Raw genomic sequence first — 27,515 nt, 5'->3', positions numbered from 1 at the left:
TTGTCTGCAACTTCTTATTCATGTATTGTAAATAAATTAATACATTTCTTTCACCTTCACCTCCTGTGCAGCTTAAGGAATTTGTGTTGTTTGCCGACAGCTGATCACCTTCCACACAGTACAAATAATGGGCTGATAGCAGCACATTGTCAGGTTTTCAATTTGCAGGAACATGGTCACAAATAGGCAGTTCACAACAATTTAGTGGTTCTCTTTTGCACTCCTTCACTTACCGTTGATCTCAGGACTAAAACAGTATGTTTTAAAGTGCATGTGACTGGCTCCTGCAGCCTGAGCTTTGCAGTAACACTTGTGGGTAATGTCACTTCAACCCTCAACTGGGTTACACATATGAAAGGTGTTAAAACAACCCCATGAGCCAGGGAGGGGGTACTTGTGTCAGTGTCATGTTCATGCAGTGCTGCTGGGCTGTTATGACAAGTTGATGACACTAATGTTAAACCACTTTTTGCTACATGTCTATGATGCTTATAAATGTCTCCATATCTTTATAAATTCTTTAAAATATATTAGACAACTGGACATCGGCATATACAAAAAATATCTTTATTGGATAAGAATGTTTATAATAAAATTCAAACATTTACAAAAAAATATATTGCAATACAACAATCTCAAGTGTACAAAGGCAATCTTGAAACTGTATCAATGCAATCGAAACATATTGCACTCTTCTGATTGTTCAGCACATACTTGATTATAAGGCAGAGGTTTACAATCCCCAGCTTTGTGAAAACACAACATTTAAAAGAAACATCCTGATGTTGATCAGTCTCAGCTTTGTTGCAAAAAGCATACTGAACCATGGTTTGAAACCTAAACTGCAACTGTATAACATACTTTGTTCAACACCAGTCAAACCGAGCTACCAGTTACCTTACTGGTAAAAGAAAAACAAAATTACAAGAAGTGTAAAATGTGCAGATTTTAAACTCCAGCATTTGGATTTAGAGGAATAATTAGCTCATTTGAAAACACAGTACTTGCATGCAGTCTAAAAAAGCATGCTTACATGGCTAACTCCACTATGGGACCTGAAAATGTCAACAACTATAGGCACATATTGCATCTGCAATAACTTACTGAAATTACTGCATTATAACATTCACTAGATGCAACAAACATTAAAAACAAACAGTGAAACATTATAGACAGTGCTTCATAGGAAAGGTTAATAGGCAATATTTTTTAGATATAGCGTATTGATTATTCAATACTAATTACTAAAGTCTTGCAATCATATCAATAATGCTTTGAAGTATAAATATTAAATGTTAGTCTGGTCTATACCATTCTTTACTTAACAGTAAGATCCTGCTTTGCGAGGTCAAGATGACTAAAACTAATTTGGAGTCTCATTGATTAGCTGACTTCCAGAGGAAAAGGAAGCATCACATGTTCTTCAATGTCCCCACATGAAAAATAAAGTGCTATTGTCAGAGTCATTGCTCTGTTTCACTTGCAGTTAATTATTTCGCCTCCAGGAAATAACTCTTGTGACACGGCGGCAAAGAACAGGAAGTTGTTATGTCCTTCTTTGCATAGTTAAATTTGATGAGTCTTTCATAAATGTGGTCCCTGGGTCTTTGGTGTGGAATAAAACAGACAATGTTACACGAAGCACCCATCACAAAAGCTGCTGTATTTCTTAACACATCACTTTCACACCATGGCAGGATTGGGAAAATTGTGTTTTGTGCAATTCAGCGACCACTGAATATTCTGTGAAGCCACAGCTCATGTCCAAAATTCATCTTGTGCATCTGTTATCTGCTTTGGTTTTCTGTTGCTTCTACCATGGCTCTGAATCTTGAGTTTTCATCTGCCAGCAAGGCAGCGGGACTGTCAAACTCCAGAATCTATGAGAATGAAAAGGATGAAACAAAATAAGCAGCAGCATATAAAATCAAAGATTCAATTCACTCATTCCATGAACTTGTTTAAGGAGAAAAAAAATTATTAAGCCATATTTTTTGCCAGTAAATATTGCACATCCGAAGTTCCTGCATCTTTAAGTTATTTCCGGCAGATAGCAGATGAAGAGAATTTTAATGTGTGGAAAATATTGTCCTCAGACAACCTCGTTATGCTTTGGTGAATGACATAAACCGATGCTAACTGATCCCTAAAAGATACTTGATACTCGACACACATATGCTGACGTTGTTGACGTGGTTGAAACTATGACACTTTTTATGCAATTTCTGCATTATTGGATGTTGTAGAGTACAGACAAACAAGATTGGAGATGATATACAACAAATTAAAAGCTTGAATTAAAAGCTAAGTTGTCACAGCTCTATGGTTAACACATAGCAAAATAAGCAACCAACCATCAAAACTGAATATGTGGCCAATATCTTCTTATGCAGTAAGCAGACATTATGCAGTAAGTATTACACCATTTAGGGCGATCTGATTATAAAATACAGGGAGGAATGGTTTTTATAGTCACCATAGCAACAAATTAGAGGTAGATGCATCTATCACTATCTATATCTATCTATAACGAGGTTAAAGAGTGAAGAGACTGAAATCATTTGTGTGCATTTCATGTTCACTACTCGCATCAATCATCAACTTGAAAACAAGACCATATCAGAAAAATGTGCCCCGTCTTATCCACTCCATTGCCTCAAAGAGACCAATTCACACAGCAAAGAAGGGGTGTTTCAACTTGAGAATAGATTTCAACCACTGGGCTGAATTGTGCAATTGCACAGTCAGTCATGTTGCATTTATACACACCTGACCATTATCCAGGACCATGACCCTGCTGCAGCTCATTACTGTGTTGAGGCGATGGGCGATGATGAGGGTGGTGCAGCTGCCAAACGCACAGCGAATGGTCTCCTGGATGAGACGATCTGTCTCAGTGTCGATGGCGGCCGTTGCCTCATCCAGTATAAGAACCTGAAAAACACAGCAGATGAGCAAGTGTTACTGGGAGAATAATGAGGACAAGACAACAAAACAAATTACACTATCCACACAAAGTCTTGGTGCCTGTGCTCGCTGTGTATAATATAAAAGAATATTATTGGTACAAAAAAACATCACACTAAATACTGTATGCTACTCATTCATAGTTCATGCGGCAATTGTTAATTTGTTAACAATTGGCGCATGAACTAGTACCAGTGTACCAAGTGTTGGTGCATACCACCAGGTGGCAGTGTTATCCCATGCAGGGACAGTGTGAGAAACAGAGCGGTCTGTTTTTTCATTAAAAAACTGAGGAGAATGCCGAACAATGTTCCACATGTAAGTAAAAAATAGCTGTATTATACAATCTTCACCTTGCTGTTCCTCAGCAGGGCCCTGGCCACACAGAGTAGCTGTCGCTCTCCTACTGAAAAGTTCTCTCCGTTCTCTGTCACCTCTGAGTGGAGGGAGTGAGGCAGCTGGCTCACCTGCAGAAGGTCACACAGAGGTATGAAGACAAATTACAGGGGCTTATTCTATTCAAGTGACGCATCATTTGGCATAATCTGCCAATGTTTGACCATCTTGTCACTTACCATTTCTTTAATGTGTGTCTTCTCCAGAGCTTCCCATATCTGAGAGTCAGAGTATTGATCCCATGGGTCTAAATTGGTCCTATTGGAAGACAAGCCATAATTCTGATATTCATTAACTGGATAAAGCATCATGACAATTTCACATTAAGACAAGATGTTTAGTGATAAACCTTCATCTGACCAAGATCACCTCTCATCTGAGGTAACTGGTGTCCGTAAAGCAACCTGAAAGTTTTTTTATTAAAACAAAGGTGATGTTTTGTTTTTGTATCAGTCTTGCCTGTTAGATTTGGATCATCTGTTCTTTTATGTCTTACTGCTTAGCACCATTTTTGTTTTTTGTTGTGATTTCCCTCGTGTGGTTTTACATAAACACTAACAGACAGAGCTCAGATCACCAGCTGGACCCATTCACAGTAAATATATTCCCCAAAAACCTTCAAAAAGCCTTATTTCAGGCAAATGGTGAAATGTAGGCATGTATGTAAACAGGATCACAGAGACAGACTGGCCATGAACAATATACCTGGCCCATTTATGATGTAAAAAAAAAATTACTGCAGCTTTGAAGGGCTAGATTGACTGAAGGCACATCCCTGTTTGCAGTAGGGAGTTGCCAACTGTATGGGAAGTGAGCATTACACACATGCAAACATTTAAACAAATAGCAGACACCAATTTACACCACACCGTTGCAGTACTAACACTGAGGATTTTCCAGCGGAGCATTAATTGCCAAATTGTCTCTGCTCCGCTTATCAGTCAAAAATGTATTTTTTGAGCCAGAAAAATGAATTACGGTAGTTACAATTCTTGTTAAAAGAAGTGATTATAATTGGATTACCTGACGCTGCCAATGAAGAGCACAGGCTCTTGAGGAATGATGGCTAGCTTGCTCCGCAGGTCATCCAGACCAATCTGTGCGATATTGATCCCGTCAATGATAATAGAGCCTCCTGTCAGCTCTACAAGTCTGAACAGAGCAACACCCAGAGAGGACTTCCCTGTAAACACACACAGAAGAGAAACTGTGAGAACAAATGTGTGCACAAGTCGGAACAGAGATGCAAACGTAAAATGAATATGCTGCTGGCTGGGAAACAGAGAGTGTCACTCATACCTGATCCTGTGCGTCCCACAATGCCAATGGTCTCTTCAGGCAGGATGGTGAAGGACAGGTTCTTAAGCACCAGCGGCAGATCATCACGATAACGCATCTCCACATTCTGGAATTTGATATTTCCCTGCTGAGGCCAGGAGGGGGCAGGAGCCTCTGCCTCAGGACTTTGTCGGGGTGCTTCACTCTCTAGACACTGAGATAAGGAACAGTGATGGTATCTGGTATTAATCTCTAGATCTCTGTGGAGGTGCATGCCCCTGAACTGATTTGTAGTGATTTTCTCTCCATGTGCTTGCACTTGAAACGAAAAGAAAAAGTTGAGTTGATATTCATATCTCTGTGGTTTGATGGCTGTTGTGTGAAACAAGCCCTGTCATGTGCTCTGGGCTGTGTAAAGACCTCACACTGGGTTTCTATTTGCTTCTTGCTGTGTTTATCACACATATACAGTCACAAGTGCACAACAACACACACACACACACACATGTCTGGACATGCCAACTGCACCTGAATTCAACAGCTCTGTTGTAGTGAGCTGGACTGAGTCTCATAATGTGATTCTAGACGGTGTCTATGTGACCTTGTACAGTATATCTGAGCGCCACATAATCCACTGCACTAATCAGTGCTCTTACCTTTATATAATGATTGATCCTCTCAACTGATGTAAACCGAGCTTCAGTCTCTGTGAGCAGCCTCACTGTAAACTGAAACAAGCCAGTCAGCTGCAGGTGAGAGAAAAGCAGAGAGAGAGGTGGAAGGTTAATGATTAACACTGTCACACCAATTACTGTGAAACACTGGGTATTTACACGAGCTGCTCCCCTTCCCCGAATGAGCAGTACAACATTGAAAAAAATGTGCAGCCTAATAAAAAGATTTGTGGACATGGCTCCTTCACCATCTGACCAACCGATTTTAATTCTCTGTCGATGATGACATGCATGAAAGCACTGAGCATTTAAAAAACAATAAATCAGTGAGGTAACAAACATTTGAGGACCAGTAAGATTGACTCTGTTTATATTATGTTGGTTCTTTAAAACAAGACTATGTGACTTTTGCTGAACAAAAGCCACTGCTAAATGCTAAACAGCAGTTTAGCAGCTAAAATGTTGAGCTATTGTAACAGTGGCAGGAGTGAAGAACAGTCTTAAAGTCAGTTAACTGTATCAGACCAAGTAAGGTTGTAGCAACAAAATCTCTGAGTGTAGTGAACTGAGTAACCGTGGTTACTATTGCATATGAATTCAACACTTCCTTTGTTAGAGGAGGAATGTGTTATTTATAAGTTACACAGTCTCGCTTTAAGTTTTATTTATCTACGGAGCAGTTTAAGGAAGTGTGAACGAGCTTTAGCTCAGATTTACATCCAAACAGTTGGGCAGCAAGACAGGCAATGCAAACAAACAACTGCATTATATAAATGCCAAATGTTGAACCAGAAGTAAACCTGAAACAAAAAAAAGTGCACTTTTATGGTAGCTGCTAGAAACAGAAGAGGCTTTACTTTGTGACATTTCTAATTGAGTCTGGGGCTTGAAGCTACAATTTTTTTAAAAAACCTTTAGACTATTGCTGCCAGTGTTTCCATTCACTCTGTGTCACTACGTGTGTTTGTTTACAAACCTGCACTGCGTATGATATGGCCAGGCCTGCATAGGCTGGAGGTATCTGATTGTGCATGAAGACAATAAGAAGTGCTACAGCAGTGATAAGAGAGATGCTGATGAGGTCCAGGCGCACAGCCAGCCAACGCATTGCGCAACTGAAGAGGTAGTTGGAGGCCTGGTTGGTGTCCAATAATTCCTGATATCTGATAAAAGAGAGATAAACCCATTTCAGCCAGAACAAAGGGAAGAACTCTATCCTCCCATGGAGGGGAAATTTTGTGGTATGAGGTTTGGTATATCTGAAAAACTACAAGGAGAGATAAGATAAAAACTAAAGTTTAATGGTCTCCATCTCTGACGGACACCATTATACTCACCTTTGGAGGAAGTCATGCCCTCTTCCATATGCGTGGATGGTGGAGAGCCCCTGAAGACTGCTGGTGATGTGAGAGGTGAATGGTGATTGGCTGATGTTCTCCAGGCGCTTCAGCTCGCGAATCAGAACCCTGGAAGTGGACAAAGATAATCTTTTACCTTTAACTTCTTCAAGTAGGAATTAATGCTTTGTATTCAGTGTGTGCAAATAGGCTCCAGCATGTGAAGGGTTAACTTTTAGAATCTATTGGAACCATCATGAAGAACATTTTACTCAAACACTGAGCCAGGGTAAGTACAAAGGGGAATATTTTAAAATCTTGTATGAAATTTGAAGTGCAAGCCTTTATGAAGTTGATTTGGTGTATTTTTAAAATCAAAGCCTGCACGTCACACTGACTTGTAAGATCTTACAGAGAGCACAGACATTACATCTTAATACTCAAACACCACTGAGGAGTGAAGAAATGGAAAATGCATCAGCTCTAATGACGCAGTGGTGTGGCAGACAGGTAATGATGACACAGTGGACAGAGAGGGAGTCGATTCACAACACAGCAGCCATCTTCCTGGTCGTTTTCCCCACTATCTGATGCAGCCAGAGAGACACCAGACTCGCCATCCACGAGGCAGTGCGAGTGAGAGAGGTTTATTGACAAAGGTGGGCTGTCTTTCTACTTTTAGATGCCAAGATAGAATGGATGGTGCATGTGAATTACCAGTCTCCCATGAATCATTTGGTTTTCTCATAAAATCTGAGAAGAGAGATGGAAAGAACACGACACTTCCCCGCTTCGGGGCTGTGATCCAGACAAACATGTTTATGCCCTGGGCAGTTTCATTTCAGAATTCAATAAAGGCTGCTTTAGAAGTGGGAAATTTCAATGGGAGATCCAGTTTGATGTAATCGCCATACATATCCTGCGATGTCGTGACTTTGTAAGATACAGTATTTCATTTTTTTTTTTTTAAATCAGCATTGCCAAGGGTGATCACTATCCTTTCAGCTGGTGATCACCTCTTCTGCTTGCTTTAAGTGAGGTTAATGCTCAAAGTATATAATTCATTCCAATTGCAGTGTCTATTAAAAGATAAATGAAGATATTTTGTGATTAAACCGCTCAATCAAGAGACAATATGGTATCAGACTTGAATGAAGAAGTCAAGAATTCAAGTTTACAATTGATGTGTATCCACACCCGGGGAGAAGTTGTGATTTTTAAGGAGAGAGAAAGTTCAGAAGTGAACCCAAAGCAAACCAGATGCCATTACACCCCCCCCCCCCAAAAGCTTTGACTGACAAATACATTTTCAAATCAAAACGGTCACATCTTTATATATTTACTACCACTAATATACATGTTTACATTCTATTTGTATAACGACATTTATACCATTCTCACAGCTTGTTTTTGTACTTTCAGATTTTACACCAGAACAACAATAAGAGTGTCATGTTCCTCTTTATCTATGAGACAGAGGAAATAAGATATTATGGTTATTTCCCAAGATATCAGCGAGCTGTTGTTCCCCTTGGTGGATTCACCTTTATTGCGCAGTTGCTGCAAAACCATAAATAATGACTAAAGCAGAGTCACCAGATCATCCAGGGCACTCCTGCAACATTCACAGCAGAACAGAAGCTGTGAAGAATTAAATCAGTGACCAGTAACACTCTATGCACTCGCGGATAAGGGTTATCACTGCACTTCTTTCACCGTCTCCTGTCATATTTTGAAGTCACAGTTACTGATAAAAAAAGTTTGCATTACGTAATTCATAATCGTACTGTAGCAGAAAAGGTTGTGCTGCCATGTATACTGTTGACCAGTAATTAAAAGTGTAATGTAGCCCATGCTCTAATTGCAAACTACCCATGAAAGTCACATTTACAGCATATAGAAAGCACTTTTTACCAAACAGCATTTTACATGCATGAGATGCTGCATTTCCTTTCTCTTTACTTAAAACTTGCACTAACAATAAATGATCCAATATTAAAAAGGAGAATCAACTGATAGATTTAGCAAGAATTGCACATTATAATCTCATTAACATTTCATTATAAAAATCACAAAATTCACAGAGAATTGTCTCATATTTCTTGGCTCATTATTCTGTTTTTTTAGCTGTGCAATTACTTTGGATCAGTATAATCACGTTCATTAACGCTTGTTGCAGCAGCAGCAGGGCGACATCAGAAAAGCTGATAAATATACGATAAGCTACCTGCTGAGGACTAAACAGTAGGCAGACAAAGTTAGTAACTACAAACTAAAGGAAGTTTCAGATCTAGCGGCTGACAGGCCAGAGCCATGATAAGAACATAAGCCATGAGAGTCTGACCTGGAGACACGGTTGACAATGAAGAGGAAGACTCCCAGGGGCAGGCTGGAGATCAGGAACCAGGGGAAGACGATGCCCACCATTGCCAAGCAAAACAGCACCAGGGTCAGGTTCTGCAGCAGCATTTCAGCTTGCATGGTCAGACGAACATCCACTGTGAGGAGGAGGCATATTGTATGTCACACACACACACTCTCTTTGAGTCTCTCTTAGTGTTTTTGTGCCGTGTTTATTTATTTAAGTATGAAAGAGAAAGAGAAGATATGCAGGTAACATCGGCAAAAACACAACACAATACTCAAAAATATTGTGTTTAGAAACTAAACCAACCATCCACAAAAAAACAATAACCCACAAATGTCAAGCAAAGACACCAATGAAGTGGATAACAAACAGCCAATCACTTGGGAAAATACTCCATGTCAAACCACACTGTGTCTTGGCACAACACCTTGTCAAGCCGGGTGACTTAACTGACTGAGAGCTCTCTTGGGGGGAAAGGTTCACAGTCAAGACAAATCAAGCCTCACCCTCATCCATGTCCCTGGAGAAGCGGGTCAGGATACGACCCAGAGGTGTTGTATCAAAAAAATGCATGGGGCTGAGAAGGAGGCGGAGGAACAGCTTGTCGTGGAGCACGGAGGCAGCCTTCACTGTGCACTGTCAACACAAACAAGAGCCGTGTTTGAACATGAGACCTGACACGTGTAAACAAACAACTTTAAGAAACATAGGGAAACAGTCAAGGCTTGGATAAACAGACAGTTGGAGGGAAACAGTCGATGTGCTCAGCCTGAAACACAAACACACAATGGATAAATACAGTGGCACAAATATCTTGCCCGCAGAGTTACAAACACTACCTCACCATATGCTAAGCATGTGCACAGTGGTGGGTCCACCCCCCCCCTCGCACGAGGCACGCTGTCAAATCTTCATTTATAATAAGCTTCTGGGAGGCTGACATAAAGGTCATGACCTAATGTGCAAGAGACATTTCACCAATTGGACAGAAATTACATGTGGCAGCAGAGAACAAATTAATTCTATTAATGGAATATTCAACACTCCCAAAGATCTCATCACAGCTAGGGGTAAAAAAAGATTAGCCATCTTTGAAAAATTAGCAATTTCAAGTGGCACACATTAACGTGGGGACCCGACCTCTGCAATGCAGTGTCATGATGGGTTAGATTGAAAAAGAGGACGCACACCCGAAGGGGCACTGACATACACGCACGCACGAACACACACACATGCACGCACCCACGCACGCACTCACGTACGCACAATCACATCCTTCTTTTCTTTCTGCCTCTTTGTCTCTCGTGCACTCACAAACACACAAACACACACATTTAGCTATTGTAAATCTGTGAGACGTGGTAGTGGACAGATAAATGGATTTGCCCACAGGCGTTTTCAATTATAGCACTGGAACCATGAGAGCATGAATGAATGACAATAAAGACAATTAAGGAGGAGCACTGCTTAACTGCAAAGTCCATATATATATAAACATTAACTTTCCATATTCCTTTCAAACACCACTAACACTTTAAAGCTCACCAGTGTTCAAGAAGACAGAGCATGGGACACAAAGCTGGGGAGTCTCTGAGGAAAAAGGTGGGGGACGGCTTACCTTCACAAACACCAGCCCTCTCACTGTCTTCAGCAATAAAGCAGCTCCCATGGTGACAACGTAAATAGTTGAATAGTACTGAATGTGAGGGTTGAGTCTCATACTGTTGCTTGCCATCGTTTCATTCACCAAGATTAATGATGTGTTCTGAGGGCAGATGGAGCAACAAATTACTGAGAAAGACTGAGAAAAAAATCAATTTTTTTCCCCACATAGGAATTTTGCTTCTAATGAAATTGAGAAAAGCCCACGTTGGCATACAAAAAGTACATGAAAAATCAGTCAGTTCAATGATGTTTACTATTCTAAGCACATTTCTCAATGGCAGCCACTGCCTGCTTTACTGCACATCTGTTTCTTCATTGCTCGTGCTTGTTTTTAATTAAGTTTACCGCGGTGCTGTTACTTTTTTAATCATGCACATTCAGATTAATGCTCAGTCAGCTGCCACAATTCACTGAAGCATAGTAGTTATTTTTCTTTTGGGGGCCAAATACACACTAAAAGGAGCCGTCTATTATAATAAAGCTCCAAACTCACCCCACTACCCTGTCGGATCCAGTGGCTCAGCCACCAGTTACTGAAGGCTATGCTGCCTGTGGTGGAGAGGAAGAAGAAGATGTTGATGATGAAGATGATTGGACCTCCTGCTGCTTTGATGTAGGCACCATACACAGACCAGGCGACTGCACCAGAGCCCTTCTCTTCAGCTTTCATCAGTTGCCCTAAATGAGATGCAAGAAATTAAGTGAGAGAGAAAGTGGAAAAACAAAGAAAAAAGTTACTTGTGAGACATTCTGGCAGGAAAAAAAACATTTAGCATTCATTCTATATTTGGAGAATGAAAAGTGGCAGAGTCTCTCACCTCCTTCCTTTCTTTCCACCTTTGGTTCAACCTTGGTGACAACAACACCACTGTCAGCCTTGTCTGCACCTGCCCTCTGCTGTTTGTTTTTTAAATTCTCTTTCACCAGATTCTAAAAGACACGAAGGTAAGAGAAGAAAGTGAGTTTTGAAACATGCCACTGCCACAAATCAAATGAGCCGTAACAACAAAGCCCTGCAAGTCATTTAAACAGAGATATTGTTGACAGGGTCTTTAGCTGCTCACCAGTAAATCAATGCACGCATAAATAATGAAGGGCCTTGTATGCATTAACATTTCCCAGCCACTGGGCCTGCCTTTCTGGGCTTATGAATTATTCAGCTTGTAATGTTCAATGTTATTGTGTTGTGGGGGCAAAGATGCCTTATTCAAAAGAGCTGGCTTGGTGCCTCAAGTGCCCCTGGCCTTACCTCCTGTTGCATGCTGCTGAATAGGGTGGCATAGTCACGCTCTTTAGCCATTAGCTGCGCATGGGTGCCATGCTCGGCAATCTGCCCGTCCTTCATCAGAATAACGTCATCACACTCAGACAGATACTAAAAAGAATGAAAATATGAAAAACAAAGGCAGAATAGCAAAAATTTAATGTTGCAGACAAGTTGGACATTTAGAGTTTCAAACTGTAATCAGCTAATCGAAACAAAGAATTACACATTATGAGGGAAAATTTGATATCATTAAAATTCAGTCCCTTACCTGCAGCTGGTGTGTTACAAAAAGCACAGTCTTGCCTTTGGCAGCCCCCTTGATAGCTTTATAGAAGATATGGGAACCCACACAAGCATCTACAGCACTGAGAGGGTCATCCAGCAGAAGGATGGGGCGCTCACTGTAGAGGGCACGAGCCAGGCTCACTCTCTGACGCTGCCCTCCACTCAGGTTGGCACCTCTCTCTCCGATCTGGAAAGAGAAAGTAAAACAAAACTCAAAAAACTATCCTCTAGTTGTGGCTGCACTAAATTTGTATTGCATTAACTGAAACTCCTGTGTATGTCATTTCAGAAAAGAAAGTATGCAGAACTAAAAAAAACGATTTCTACTGATACCTCTGTCATGTCTCTGAATGGGAGCTCTGCAAGATCTGGTAGAAGACAGCAGGCTTCCAGGACGGCATTATATCTGATGAAGGAACAAATATATAAAATTAGGGATAAATCTCAGCCTTTATAGATTTTGTTCTTTAGAACACCATTATACACTGGTTGATCTTACTTGTCTTGTTCATACTCGTTTCCAAACAGGATGTTCTCCTTGAGTGAGTCATTGAGGATCCACGCTTGTTGGGACACATAAGCAAAACCACCACCGGCTGCTACATTACCCTCTAACAGCGTCATCTGCAAGACAAAAACTGATGGTTGGAAGCAGAAAAAGCACAAAATGTTCCAAAATGTTGCATTGTGTGAGAATGAAAGCTTCAAAAAGACTAAATCTATCCTTGGTGCTGTTATTCATGTATGTGTCTGTCTGAGGAGGAAACTTCTCAATCTAGTTAAACATCCAGTTGAATCTCACCTGTCCCAGCAGAGCAGACAGAAGAGAGCTCTTTCCGCTCCCAACCCCTCCGCAGATCCCAACCAGTGAACCCTAAAAAGGGAAGAAACAGTGGCATTGTGGGAAATACATGAAGCAGGCAAATGTTTGTCCAAGTGTTTAGTTAAAAACGTCCTTAAGCCACTTTATGTGTTTGTGCTGTTACCTTCTTAACACGCAGGTCAATGCGGTGCAGCGTCTTGTGCAGTGGAGGTCGTATGCTTTGAGTAGAGGAGATGGTGCTTTGTGGACTCTCCTGCTCCATGTTTGTGAGGAGACTCTGTGCATTGGGACCCTCCTTGTTTCCTTTGCCGTCCTCTGTGGAAATGTACAGGCTAAGCTTCTCCCTGCGCAGCACACGCTTCATCCCTCCTCGCTTCTTAGGGGGAGGAGGTTTTGCAGCTGGAGCACGTGCCTTTTCCCAAGCCAGTGTGGCATCTTGAAATTCTACCGCATTGTTCGGATCTTCCAATTTGACCAAAACGACCTCTCTGTCATCCATCATGAAGAGCCTCTGAGGAGACAGACACAGTGGGTTACTTTCTGTAACACTGAGTGTTGACCACACATTGTGATGGCACAAAAACAAATTTGCGCTTGCAACAGAGTTCTGTTTTTCTTATGAACAAGCATGTGGTTTACCATACATGAGGTTGTGCTATGTCATGAGATGTGTGACACTGCTGTGCTCAATGATAATACCAGGATACTTAGTTCCACCTGCCTCTGAGTACATCGTTACTTTATTATGCACTGCGTATGCATCAATCACAGAATACCTCAAGCCTTTTGGTGCGTCCTTGGCAGAAGTGCTTGCTTATTTAACCCTAGCTGCTTCTGTGAAACCATCTCTCACTAACATGTGACTTTTACCATGTGTTTGGAATAAAATATGTCGAAAATGTCAGTATGCGGTGTGGGCGGCTGTGTTTTTAGCATCAACAAGAGCAATTTTATGTTGGCTCCGAGCAGCACCCACTGACATACTGTATACACATTCTCTAGGTTATTTTAGTCTCTTGACCTTTATACAGTGTATGTTCAATTTGCAAAATGAGATGTTACAGTGTTTTAACTTTGTTAGGATTGTAAAATCCCTTTTGTGTGTCAAAAAAATAATGAAAACTGTCAAATGGCATTAATACAGCTGGGTAAATAAATGTTGTGCTAGGTAAAACATAGCTCTGTGACAGGTGTGGCTGTCTATATTTCTCACCTGAAATCTTTTGACTGCCACAGCACCCTCCGACAGTGACCTCACAGCCAATGGTGTGACTTTAAGGGCAAAGGTCATGGAGTTGAAAACTGCAACCACAGTGAAAGCCTGTGGCAGGGTGTGTAGAGATAGAGAAAGTTATTAGCTTAATTGATTTTCGAGGGGCTACACCTGTAAAAGTTACTTAAATTATTTCCATTTCAATACACAACCAGGAATGCATGAAACACTTTAAGACGCACAAAAATCTGTAAATTCTCATCAGAGATGGAGACAATCTGCGGTCACATTAACTTTAAAAACAGTTGTAAACTCAGCTATCTCCAGTAGAGACAGGTGAAACCCAAATGTAAACAGAGATGATATGGTGACTATAAAAAATACCTCAGCTGCAGTAAGGTCGTAGCCTAAAGCCATGTGTAGAGTGAAAGTGCACACACTAGCTATCACAACTACGATGGGAGCAACGCCCACTGTGAGGCTCTGGACAATCCCAGCTCTCTCCAGTATCCCCCTCTCTTCAGATCGCACTTCTGTTGAATAGATAAGAAACAGAGAAGGGATAAAAAAGGCAGCGAGGAGAAGAAAGGGAGAGAGAAAAAAAAGTAAGGGTTGAGTGACTCCCAAAAGGTTCTTCAGTGAACATTCAGTCAACAACACCATAAGAGTCCCTAACCAACATAGAGCGAGTAGACAGAAATAGATACAAGAGGGAGGAGAAGGGCCTCACATCCATACATGGTATGAAAGGGGCTTCAAAACCTGCTGAACCTTGATAACTGTCCAAGTCTAATGCCCAAATCCTGCCCCCCCCCCCTTCATGTTTGTATCTCACAAATGCACACGCTAGCTGCTTTGTTAACCTACTTCACTGGGTGCAAACACTGGAACAAAAAGCATCTTTAATTCAGCCCCAGCAGCACTCTGTGTGTGTGTGTGAAATATGAGAGCTCCCTCCTCCTGGTACATGTTATTTCCCATGGGATTCCCTTTGGATGCTATGTGTGTTTCTGCGTGGATTATAAAGCAAAAGTCACACGCTCCAGACAAAAACGCTGTGATCATCCATTTAACAACAATAGTAAGTGAAGGGAATGACATTGTAACTCTTTAGACTCATTGGCCATTCAGTTGAATGCCAATTAATTATCATTATAATAAGTAATCACAGGACGGCAGCGAAAACGAGCCCCACCTGGCTAATTTGGAGCATGATTAAAAGGGGAAAATGATCCTTATCCACAACCTACAGCAAGGGCCTCATGAGAAAAGGCCATCGCTAATTCATGGATGAGTAGAGCTGCCTTGACAGTCATTCAAGATATCATAAGGCCCCAGACACCTTGCAAATTAACCTTGAAGCCAAGGGATTCAAACTGGCCTTGATTATAGATGATGGCACAGGGGAAGACTTAAAAAGAGCAACCTAATGAAAATGGATTTAGGGTCAGGGTTATCTTGCCAGTTCACTAAGAGGATAAGTCTAATTTCAGGTGATTAACTGACTATTTAGTCACTAATTTGTGACTACGACAGGTGTTCAAATGAGGTGACCTTTTATTCAGAGTGAGTTGGGAATAAAAAGCCTAATAAAAGCACTAAACAGCATGAAGTTTGCATTTCTAAAAAATATCTGGTCCTGACCACAAACAGGAAATGAGCAGTGTATCAGGATATCGCTGAGTCATTGGGCAACATGACAGCCACTCACTGTGAATATTCTGTGCAAAGGCATCTTCCCAACAATACATCTTGATGAACTTTATGCAGCCCAAGATCTCGTTCATCAGTCTCACACGCCGGTCAGTCACCGCCACACACTTCTTACGGAAATACGCCGTCAGCCTCGATGCAAGCATCTGTCCAGACAGGAATAAAGGAAATGATGACAAGAGAAAATAAGTGGCAGGGGAGGAAATGAAAGCAGACACAATCACATTAGCTGTGCAGACCTGCCCGGGGGACTAGAGTGATAAATGCTTTTCACATCAATACCAGGGTCTCCGGCTGTCAGGCTTCAGCTTAGAATGAGTGTAATTTGGAAATAACAGCTACAAAGTTGACAGGAGATTGATAGCCAACGAGTTATGATGCTTTTAAAAAGTGCTCGATGAGTTCTACAACAGCCTCAATTAATGATTTTAAAGTGATGAGTACCTGTGTCTTCTACTAATCACATTATTAAAAGTTCTAGCTCAGGAACTGATGGGTAGACAAGAAAGCCATGTATCTAGTCATTACCCTTTGGTAAAATTTCTATAATGAGATAGCAGGTCACTGCTATATTGAGTGTGATTGTTACTTGGTGTAAATTTGTATAAACATCTACAATGAAACTGCTCTGTTGTTAACAACACACTGACACTGTTGTTTGTGTGTGTGTGTGTGTGTGTGTGTGTGTGTGTGTGTGTGTGTGTGTGTGTGTGTGTGTGTGTGTGTGTGTGTGTGTGTGTGTGTGTGTGTGTGCGTGTGTGTGTGGTGTTATCAATTTATTATAACTTCTGTGCCTGTAATAAATGTATGCTGTATGTCATCTCATGCTGTCTGTACTGGCATGATGATGATGGCATTCGACAAAAGCCTCCAGCCTCGAACAGACTGGGATTTTCATCCGTTGTCTCTCAGTCTCAGATGTTCTAGCTGAAGTCGTACCATGGTAGGATAGAAGATGATGAAAATGGCCGACCCCACCAGAGCAGTAGGGCCCAGGAAAATTGCAGTGTAGGACAGACCCAGTATTCCCACTATGGGCCCACCAGCCAGGAGGCAGCCCACTGACACAGCTTCATACAGGCGCTGGCCGTCACTGGAGCAGATGTTGATCAACTAGGTAGAGAGACAGTGATATATATTACAAACTATTAAAAGTCTTCAATGAGCTAAACCTTCTCATACTGCAACCTTGCCAATAAGACTATAAAAGCAGTTTTTACAAATAGTTTTGCCCTTATTCCTACGTTTACTTGTTGGACAATGATTCCTCTTAAGCTGTGTAATGACTAATCTTAGACGGCCTCCCCTCCCTCGGGCTGTGGGATTTATTGAGATCTAAGCAGGAATGTTGTAAGAGCAGAAATTAAATCCATCTCAATCATCTGCATGTGGTGCCCTGCAGTGAGGGATGATTTAGTTAATTTGGAGATGAGTCCCCTCCAGGGTTATGCCACCTACCACGCCTGGCCCGATGTCTTTGGTGCTGCGCAGGCGGAGGATTTTGTGGAAGGCAAAAGTAAGAGCTGCCCCACGGAGGCGTGCTGCAGTGCGGTAGTTGACGGCCCACATGAGCGCCAGAGACCAGGAGCGAATGAGTTCCATGAGGAAGATCCCAGCCACCAGAGATAGGCCGTACGGCACGCAGGTCTCTACACTCTGGGAATACTCCAGCAGAGCTCGAACTAGTAGCGCCTGGGAACAAAAGGTTAGGAAAGGTACAAAGTGGGTAAAGGAAACAGAAACAGAAATAGTAACAGAACAAATATGAGCATAAAATAACACAGACAAAAATCAGGAACATGGAAGAGATAAAAATGGGACAGAAGAAAAAGGATAAAAACAAGGAGATGAAAAAGAGGGTACAATTGAGGAAATGCCATAGACAGAGATAAGCAGGGCAGGGAGCAGATAAATGAGAACAAAAGGATGAGAGGGAGAGGATGGAAGATAACACTTTATATCAACTTTTACATCCTCGCTGTAAGAAAGAGAGGTTCCGCAGGTCCTTCATTCCAGCAGCTGTCAGACTCCACAACTCCTGCTCTTCCTGACCATGTGCAAACTTGAACTTTTTCATGTACATATCTTGTGTATATTGTATTTATTAGTGTATATTTGGTGTATTTTTGATGTATGTTTCCATAGATGTTTATTCTATAGATGTTTATTTTTCTGCTGTGGTAAATGAATTTCCCAGTTGTGGGATTAATAAAATTAATCTAATATAATCTAATCTAATATCAGAGACCATGTGAGTAAAATAAGCATAAAAAATGGAAAGAATGGTTGCTCAGACAGACAGTAATTTAAAGGCCTGATTGAGATGACAAAAAAAAGATCAAGAATATTCTGTCATGACTTAAATAAGACTGTAAACGGATCAACTGAAGAGAGAATATCTACAACACTGCTTTGTCAGCAAGTGTAGTCAATAAATCAGACAGGAATGTGAGACAAATGCGTCATTGTGTAAGAGTTAAATCCGGTTAATGCTATTAGTTGTGGGTAGTAGCAGGCACATAGTGTACACATAACACGACACCAAAATAAACAGCTTACACCATGTGGAACAATGGGGTCGACTAAGAAACTGAGAACTCCAAGATTAATTACCCTTTATGGTAATTACTTAAAAATCATGATAAGGAATGTTTAACAATATCTGCGCTTTGTTGATGTTAATCTCTGAGCATGTTTTGGAGGGACGTCTAAAGCCAAAAGTGTGGCAGATAAGAAAAAAAATTTCTGGACCAAAGCATGACTGGGTACAAACCAGCTAATCTATGGTATTAATACGGGTTTCACTATCTGAGGCTTTGTAATCTCCCAGTATGTTTTCATTTCAATTTCCAGACCAGCGTGAAACGGGATAAAGTGATTTTCAGAAAATACACCGGGACTTGGGACTGCAAGCCAGCGACCATGCTGAAAGGCATATTAGCCGAATCAGCGGAATATAAAGGCAAAGAAGGATTTGGACAGTACTCACGGGCCCAACGAAGCCTGCCACCATTGTGAGGAGGAGGGAAAAGATGGCCACCAGCATGCGAGTTTGGCAGAACCTCCAGAAGACTCTTGTCAGGGATGCCCCCTCTCGCCCTCGTCTTTTTAGCTCGTCGTGCCACAAAAATTCGAGCCTGGAACGAGAAACCATGAGCTCAGAATGACATAACTCAGCCAAACCCATTAGTGAACTTAAGTCAAGAACATTTGGTCAAACTAATTTTCTCACTTTTTCATGCATGAGTGCTATGCTCAGTGCTATTATAGTACCAAAAAATAGTATGTAAAAATTGGCATTTTTTAACGGCGCAATAATCTTAAGTGAAAAGGAAACTCTCCCGGTAATGTTATTTTTCCTAAAAATAAGTTGAATAAAAAAAGTAAAGGTGCACTTCCAATTAATCAGACTGTCCGAAAGCACAGTGGGGGATATAAACAGTCTGTCAGGCAATCATTGCAGTTGAAAACTACAAAATAAATTGAAAGCAGCTGGAATGATAATAATGTAAAGGTGACCTACAATATACCATGTATGATGCATCACATAATTAGACTGAGAAAGGTTATACCAAATATGTTAAAGATGTGTTAATGCACTTTTATCGCTGCATAATGCCCATTGAAGAGGGTAAAATATCTTGTTGGCCAAATGCATCATGGCTAATGACGCAATAAAGCAGCAGCATAGCAGCTGCAGAAAGTAATTTACGTCCTAATGACTTTATTAAAAACGTATCAGAGATAGAAAGAACATTAAACCAACTAGCCTCTCACACAGCCTGGTAATTACTACTTGAAGTCAGATGGCGTTGAATCTAAGAAATTACAATTAACTGCACCCCAATAGCTGGATAGAGCACAGCTTGAGTCAGTGGCAAGTCAACTTCTATGTGAATAACATTAATCCAATCAATGGACAAAGCAAGGAAAAGTGGACAATGCACTGAAAGAACAGCAAAAATATACATTAACTTGTACCTAAATAAAGGTTAATATTAGTACACTATGTGTCTTTATATGTGTTTATCATGTACATAAGTTCCAAAGGGAAGAAAAGAGGACATGTAATTAACTATGCATAAATCAAATGGAAAATAACAATAAGATTCAAAACTCATACAATAGCAAACCTAATGGAAATGAGAACACCAGGGCAACAGCGTGGGATCCAAAGGAGGAGTGATGTGCTTTTAAACATGACTGAAATGCTCCTAACAGCCATCGGCTCAGTTTGCCAGATGGCAAGCGAAGCTGATGTTCCAAGAGCGCGTTGGCCAGGACACTGCGTTCAAGGTTCGCACCTCACTGAGCACCAACAAGTGTTAACTCTCCCAGGGTGCTCTTCCCATTCCCCCTCTCGCCACCATCTTTGCTTTGCATCAGGGTTGCATAACTGTTCTTGCTATGTAAACACAAAATAAAGCCCTCATGCATACCATCTCCCAGCCACGCCAATGTGATAGCTCTGTGCTCCTTTGCTCCTTCACTTCTATGTGCTCTTATACACACACAAAGCGGCAGAAACACTAACCTGTAAGCCCGGAGCCACAGCCTTTAAACAGAACAAGTTATTTACAACCCACACAGTTGTCACCAGACACAAGAGCAAATTTCCTCAAATAGTCTCCCCTTCTATATTGCTGAGTAATGGCCCCATGACTTGGCAGTATGTGAGTAATGGGAAAAGCACCGGTTTTCTTTTCAGTTTCAGTTAACACTAAATGCCCCCACTAAATGCCCCCTAATAAGCTTATTGTTCATTCATAGAATTAGTACGTTACTACAACGTATTTCTCAAGCCGTGGTTTGGCAGGCAAACAGTGACTCTTATCTCATGGTCTGCTCCAGCTGTGCTCCAGTCAGTGACAGCTAATGAATGTGACAGGGAGACACAGTGCATCGCAGGTAGAGGAGTTAATGACATAACCACCCAAGTCAGGCACTAACTGTCGCTGTAATCTCTAATCCCTGCTATTCTTAGCAGCCTCCCATCCCGCCACAATGTTCCTACGTTGGTCGAAAGACTGAACGTTCATTAGTTAAGTCTCACTGCAAAGCCTGAACACATGTACAAACATACACAATCCTAAACAGTTGTTTACGTGGAAGGGAATCGCATGCTCATCATTGGTAATTATCATTCTGGATATACCGTGAATGCAACCTTGGAGTTCAAACCTGTTGTTCCTGTTGCTGTCTGGTGTGTTTGACCAGGTTTATCACCACATTCATCTTGTTCACATAAAGAGCAGGGAAGGGTTTCTCAATATTTGTTTGGAAAAGGAAAACAATCTCAGGCACCCTACCGTGTGAGAGCGAAGTCACATTGCGTAGATCAGTTCACATGAGTATGCCCTGATACAACCAGGCTCCACTGGGTACTTGAAACATAACTTTTTCACCTTTCTCTGTATCGCCAATTTACCAACCAGCCAATGCAGGCAACTGCGCAGGGCCCAAAGAAGTCCCAGGTTCACTACATGTAAGTAATGTGATATTTTCTAAATTTGCACTACTTTTGGACAATATCAACTAGATCAGGTCCTGCGGTTGTAAGCTAATCTTGAGACCCTGTGTTTTAGAGGTATCATGTGTTAAAATCTTGTTTTTATTCATTTATTTTACATTGTACTAATCCTAAATAAAAAGTTGAGTTCAATCGAGTTGATACAAACAAAGTGACAAACAGAAACCCTAGCACAAGGTAGTATTCCAGCAAATGAGTGCTAGCTGATCTCCAGGTGTCTGAACATCTAAATGAAGATGCCATGAGCAGTCTGTGCATGTCAACATATTTCACAGAAAGTCCAAAACCAACATGAGTCCATCTCTCATCTCTTGACTTCTGTCTGTGGTTCTCAGCCTCATGCCCACTGCCCCGCTAATAATAAGTCATTTTCTAAAAACAGCTGGGCCCTGCAGCTTTCAGCAAACATTACTCAAACAAGAGTAAACAGTGCACTTTTACTGTTTACTGATTTGATATGTGTGATGTATGACAGCCGTATGCTGTACATGGGATCAACCCAAAATAAGCTACAGTGCAGAATGAAGGAATGTGTCAGCCAGGGCGACAGTGAGGCTTACTGATGTGTTTTTAATAGATTTTTGGACAACGATGGAGCTCCGAGGCACAGAGCAATAGTTGTAATTGGAATCAAATCATTGTTGGTTTTGGTCTTTACATGGGATTTGTTGACAATATAAGAAAATATGGAGCATCACCAGAATGAACCTTTAATGGGAACTTGGTGGCAACAGGGTAGACAATGCACAAAATGCGGTATGTGGGATCAATAGGGGCACTACAGCATATTGTAGCCTTGAGGACCCACTCACAAAAATACCTTTTAGTCTCCATGATGGTTGCATCCGATGTGTCAAACACATTATGAAAAAAAACCCAAATCTAACCACTCACAAATTACCCCCTATGTGGTACAACCTCACATTCAGACAAACCCTTTTCATGTCATGTCTCACCTAAACTATAGTTTTCTAGGAATCCTGAGTGTCAGCATCAAATAGACTTTTCTTAACACTGCAGGTCACTTTTATCAAGCAAACCTCAGCAGTGCCACGGTTACCTCACCTTTGGCAGTTGATTTCAGAGGCTTCGTGGCAAGACAGTCCCCACACATCATCTATAGACAAGCTGGACGCCTTGTAAGCCTTCAGTGCCAGTGGGGAGAGCCAGTGCAGAGTCATAAATGAGAAGAGGCCAGCATTATCGACTGGGTGCTGGTGCCTGGAATAGAGAAGAAGACGTGGAAATGAGTGAGATGTCTAAAAGTGCAGGCACACAGAGGTGCTATGTTGGGGGAGCAGGCCCACATCGGCCACTGAGAGAGAAGCGGCGCCTTTGCTCGCCAGAGTCGACGAAAGGTGAATCATGCCTGCAGTATTTGAACAGTAATTTGCACGCTCTTCACAGAAATCTGAGAGAGCAGCAAAAAAAAAAAAAGTTCAGGGGTAGTTTATCAGCCAGCATATGTTCAAACACGGTGCTGTCTGTCGCTGGGGATAAGTTCCCATCCCTTATCATGGCCTCCTGCTACTCCCTAACAGTCAGCTCATGAGGCAGGCAGCAAACACAACAAATGTGAACTTTTTGTGTCTATGTGTGTCTTTAAATGTGTATCTGTCTGTCAAGGTGCCAGCCTAAAACTGTCTGTCTGTTCTTATGTCTGCCTTTATATGGTTTACAGTCATAGAGACACCACATGAACTTAAATACAATTTTGTTTACTTGTGAGTTATCCTGAAGGGCTTTAAAAGCTGCAGGCTTTTGCGGTAGCGTCCTCGTCTCTTTGGCCCCCTCTCCACCGATGCCTCTGATTCCTCTTCCTCCAGCTCTGGTGACGGTTGTGGGGAGGATAGTGGCAGGCCCTCCACCCGCCCGGCTGCTTCGAGGGCATCAGGGAACATGGCAGACCCTCTGGGTAGAGAAGAGCAAAGCCACATTAATCAAAAACACATTTATGATACATGATAACAGTCTGAAAACAACTACAGATATTTACCCATTGGTACTTTGTAATGCCGCTACAGACAAATCCCCCCTACCTCAGTCATGTCTAGTTTTTAACAACAATGAAATATCGGCCTGTTATTAGCTTATTAAAGAGCTCTGAGATCTGATTACATCTGATTACATCAGAGATCTGACCTTCAAATTGCTCATTTTGTCCAACCAATGCTCCAAAACCCAAAGATTTTCATTTTACTTTTATAATAGACAAGCAAATCTTCACATTTCAGCAGCAGGAACGTTTACATTTTTGCTTGAAAAATACATAATTGTTGCCAATTATTTTTTTTGTTGATTGACTAAATCATGACTGATCACTAATCACTTCAGCTCTATTGAAAACACTGAACAACATCTTCACACAGTGGTAACAATCTGTTAGAATGGTGTGATAATAGTTTATTTTTGTCTAAAAAAATACTCCCAACCTGACATTTATGCTAACCTCTCAGTGGGAAGCACATGAATAAAACACTGTAATCTGCCTGCTCAGTCGTCCTCTAACCCAGAGAACTATTATAGAGGAGCAGTCTTTTGCTGAATCACCCTCTGAGACGCAGATAGATTTGAGAAATCACCTTGCTCACAGGTCACAGCCCCTCTCTGGCATACAACTAAAGTGCTTATCTATTTAAAGACGACCTGCCAGCAGCCCCAGGAGCTTGGGAGCAGACATCTGAGCTGACAGTATGTCCATACACTGTCACTGATCCCTTCAATAGCAAAGCTCCATTACAAGGTCAACCCAACTCGGTTTGGGGTGTAGATTGAGCGCCCATGGAAGCGGTCAATGATGAGATTCAATACAAATGGCCCAGTGGGTGCATGAACAGTCACATAAGAGAATGTGAGAAACAAGTAGTCACTGTCAATGTAAAAGTGCAATGCGAACTAAACTGGGGTTGAGAAAAAACATGAAAAGATGTTTTGTGTTTCCCTCTGCGGTTCTCAGTGCCTATATCACGTGAAGTTTGTCATATGGCTGTGAACTTTACAGATCTTTCTTTATAGAAGGGCCGCTCGCCATTCATGACAGTCATGAACTTTGTATCCCTGTGCTGTGTGTGAATCTCCAGGAACTAAATCAAATAAATCAAACTAAACATAGATACCTACAATTGTAACTTAACCTGTTAGTTAGGTTTGCACTTGACACACACAAACAGAAAACTAACAGCAGGTCACTGTTTGTGTTTGTTGTAGACTCACAGAAAAAAGCTGATCCACCAACTGATACAGCACAGAGACACAAGAAAGCAAAACTGAAAATGAGGCCATAAAAAGTTAATAAGTACAGTGATGGTACACAAAGAATGATGAGCACATTAGCAAATGCAATGTCAAAGGTACAGCTGACCCTGACATGTTATCTGACATGTGTTTCTAAAAAAGAGAATTAATACTGCCTCTGTAAGCAGACCAGTTTTGTGAAGGTCACTGAACTTAAGATATTTACTAATTTATTTCCCACCACTTCTGTCTTACATGTTTATCACTTTAAGTGACAAATAGGCTACCACCTTTTGCCCAAAACTTCAAACTATTACAAACTATTGCCTGGTTAGTTCACTTAAACAATTGTACACTGAGCTACTACAATTACTACCAGCAGCGACTGTGTTGTAGTGGCGTGTCGTATTAGTAATAGCTAAAATCACTGATATTAGCTGAGTGAAGCTTTCATTGACAATACACTTACATTCAAGCCGGCCCTGTTCGGATCACCTTGGTAGCAGTACAGATCTCAGGTCTTGTATTTATGAGCAGGAAGTGCTGGTAAAGATGTAGCTGACCATGGTGTCTCTTTTATAAGTTTTGTCATTAAACCTGAACTTCTCTTCCACAACCACGCAGACAGACTCTTCTTCCGCGGCGTAGCGGGGCTCAGATGAAAACACAGGCAGGAAGCGGCTCACGTGTATTCAGTGCGTGCTGCCTCCCCCCCAGCACCGTCTGAAACTCCGGTTCATCGTCACACGGAGCCCTACAGGGAGAGGAATTCCCGCTGTCACTCTGACATCATAACGGCTCCGCCAACCAGTGACGGTGCTGCATAGTCACCGCAGCAGCTCCCTCGAATAAGCACCATGGTAACGGGAATAATGACGAGGAAGTAAACGCTCGAAACAAGGAAGGGGTGGCGGTAAATCTGATTGGCCACCCGTTTTGAGCTTTGACATGATTTAACATGTAGGAAACTGGTTTGTTTTCTACTAAAACATGTTTTCTCTGTCCGCATGTACTCAGTATGTGTACATGTACATTCAAGTGCTCTGGTGCATGACACAACTGCTGTAGGCATATGTAAGGGAAAGCAACGCAAAGCAAGTTTAATTCTAAAGCACAATCCAAGGACTATTCAAGGCTTGACATAATGCATTGAAATATAAAAAAAGGAAAGAACAGAATAAAAACATTAAAGTGCAAAGTGGAGAAAGAAAGAAGAGATATAATTACAGGAAATGAGAGCAAAAAGTATTCATTATGAGTATTTAAGCTTCATTCAAAGGCAGACCTGAATTTAAAAGTGGTCAAGTTCAAGGCTAATCATCCTTTGGACGTTTTCTTCCACGCAGTACCTAAATGCTACTTCTCCATGTTTAGTTTGCACTCTGTAGTTTGCACAGTTAGCAGCCCCTCCACCTGATAACCTGAAAGGTGGAGAGGGTCGATAGTAAAAAAAAAAAAGATGTGTTTTGGTCCTAAGTCACTGAGAGATTTAGAGACAAGCAGCAGTACTTTAAATTCTATTTTCTGACGCGTTGGAAGCGAGTGCAGAGGCCTGAGAGATGGTGTGATGCGTTCAATTTTCTTGGTCTTTGTTAAGATAAGATGAAACTTTATTCATCCACTCAGATTCTAGCAGCAGCTTGGGGGGAGACCTGAGAAATGACAGTTATCTAACCTGCTAGAAATTAAATAATGGATATGTTTTTCTGTATATAAGTCTGTTTGTGTGTCTGTAGAGACTGGAATATAACCCACATTTGTTTATTATTATTATTATTATTGTTGTTGTTGTTTTTGTTGTTGTTGTTGTAGCAACCCCACAACAATGGACGTGGTAGGGTTTTTACTAAAGCAAAATAACTTGTTTCACAGATGGAAAGTTACCAAGTACATTCCCTCATGTACTGTAGGTTACTTAAGTACACGTTGGAGTTTAATTGTGCTTTACTTGACAATCTATTTTTTCATGCCACTCTTATAGTTAACTACATTTCAGAGGGAAAAGTTATACTTTTTACTGAATTACATTTATTTCAGAGCTTTAGTTAATCTAAATAAGTAGTGTATTAGTATTCATACATTTAAAGCAAAGGATCTGACAACTTCTTGCACCACTGCTTGTTTCTGATTGTAGCAGACAGGGCATCATGGTTACAGGGCAAAGGAAAAAGGACTGCATATAAGTGTGTGTTAGGTTATGCCCATGAGTTCTGAATGTGCAACATGCTTTTTATCATTATGAATTCATTGATTTTATAATCTTTCATATCAGTGGCAATTATGGGTCTCAATTATTACCGAACTACCGTATATTTGTCTAAATAAACAGTATATAAATGTGATGTTTACTGTATAATTCAGAACATTACAGGAATTAAAATGGAGGTGTTTGCGACTGAGTGTGGGTGTGTTTGTATTTGTTATAAGCCTACACTTGGCACCAATCCATGCACATGCCAGTCTATTCCATTACAAGTCAGGTAGCTATGAGGGTAAATATGCTGCAAAAGAGCTTGTGAAATTCAATGTGAAAATTTGTACAACAAAAATCTGTTTAAATTTTCCCTTCACACACATGGAAGTTAAATTTGAAGGCACAGAAAAAAAGAGCTTGTAGAAAAAATGTGAACATGTATGTCAAAATTTTCACTCAGAAAATATTACATCACAGAAAAATATTCACAAATGTGTACATTAATATTTACATAAAACACAACGACAGGTGCAAACACGTAATCCAACATTTATTTTCCTTTTCCATTTAT

The 27,515-nt window shown here is 41.1% G+C and overlaps 1 protein-coding gene and 1 long non-coding RNA gene across 2 annotated transcripts; one reads left to right on the top strand and one right to left on the bottom strand.

Annotated features, from left to right (window-relative positions):
• Positions 1-551: 551 nt before the first annotated feature.
• wu:fb13g09 (ATP-binding cassette sub-family C member 5) lies at positions 552-25,376 on the bottom strand. The gene is made up of 29 exons (XM_056383066.1): positions 25,220-25,376; positions 23,239-23,427; positions 22,582-22,737; positions 18,976-19,123; positions 17,445-17,678; positions 16,926-17,099; positions 15,985-16,132; positions 14,658-14,806; positions 14,274-14,381; positions 13,224-13,571; positions 13,040-13,111; positions 12,737-12,861; positions 12,571-12,643; positions 12,221-12,424; positions 11,935-12,060; positions 11,504-11,615; positions 11,179-11,363; positions 10,639-10,785; positions 9,527-9,656; positions 8,997-9,150; positions 6,653-6,781; positions 6,292-6,478; positions 5,298-5,387; positions 4,663-4,855; positions 4,387-4,546; positions 3,543-3,621; positions 3,321-3,434; positions 2,770-2,934; positions 552-1,880 (listed from the first exon to the last, which is right to left on the bottom strand). Exons 2-29 carry the CDS (start codon positions 23,415-23,417, stop codon positions 1,788-1,790), a joined length of 4,182 nt encoding a protein of 1,393 aa, XP_056239041.1. The 5' UTR covers positions 23,418-23,427; positions 25,220-25,376; the 3' UTR covers positions 552-1,787.
• Positions 22,742-27,150, top strand: LOC130173634 (uncharacterized). The gene is made up of 2 exons (XR_008828458.1): positions 22,742-22,874; positions 25,375-27,150. It is a non-coding gene; the product is annotated as an uncharacterized LOC130173634 (long non-coding RNA).
• Positions 27,151-27,515: the final 365 nt, after the last annotated feature.

This window comes from Seriola aureovittata, chromosome 8, assembly GCF_021018895.1.
Source record: "Seriola aureovittata isolate HTS-2021-v1 ecotype China chromosome 8, ASM2101889v1, whole genome shotgun sequence".
Taxonomy (NCBI): Eukaryota; Metazoa; Chordata; class Actinopteri; order Carangiformes; family Carangidae; genus Seriola; species Seriola aureovittata.
This window is presented reverse-complemented; position numbering and strand designations above follow the sequence as displayed.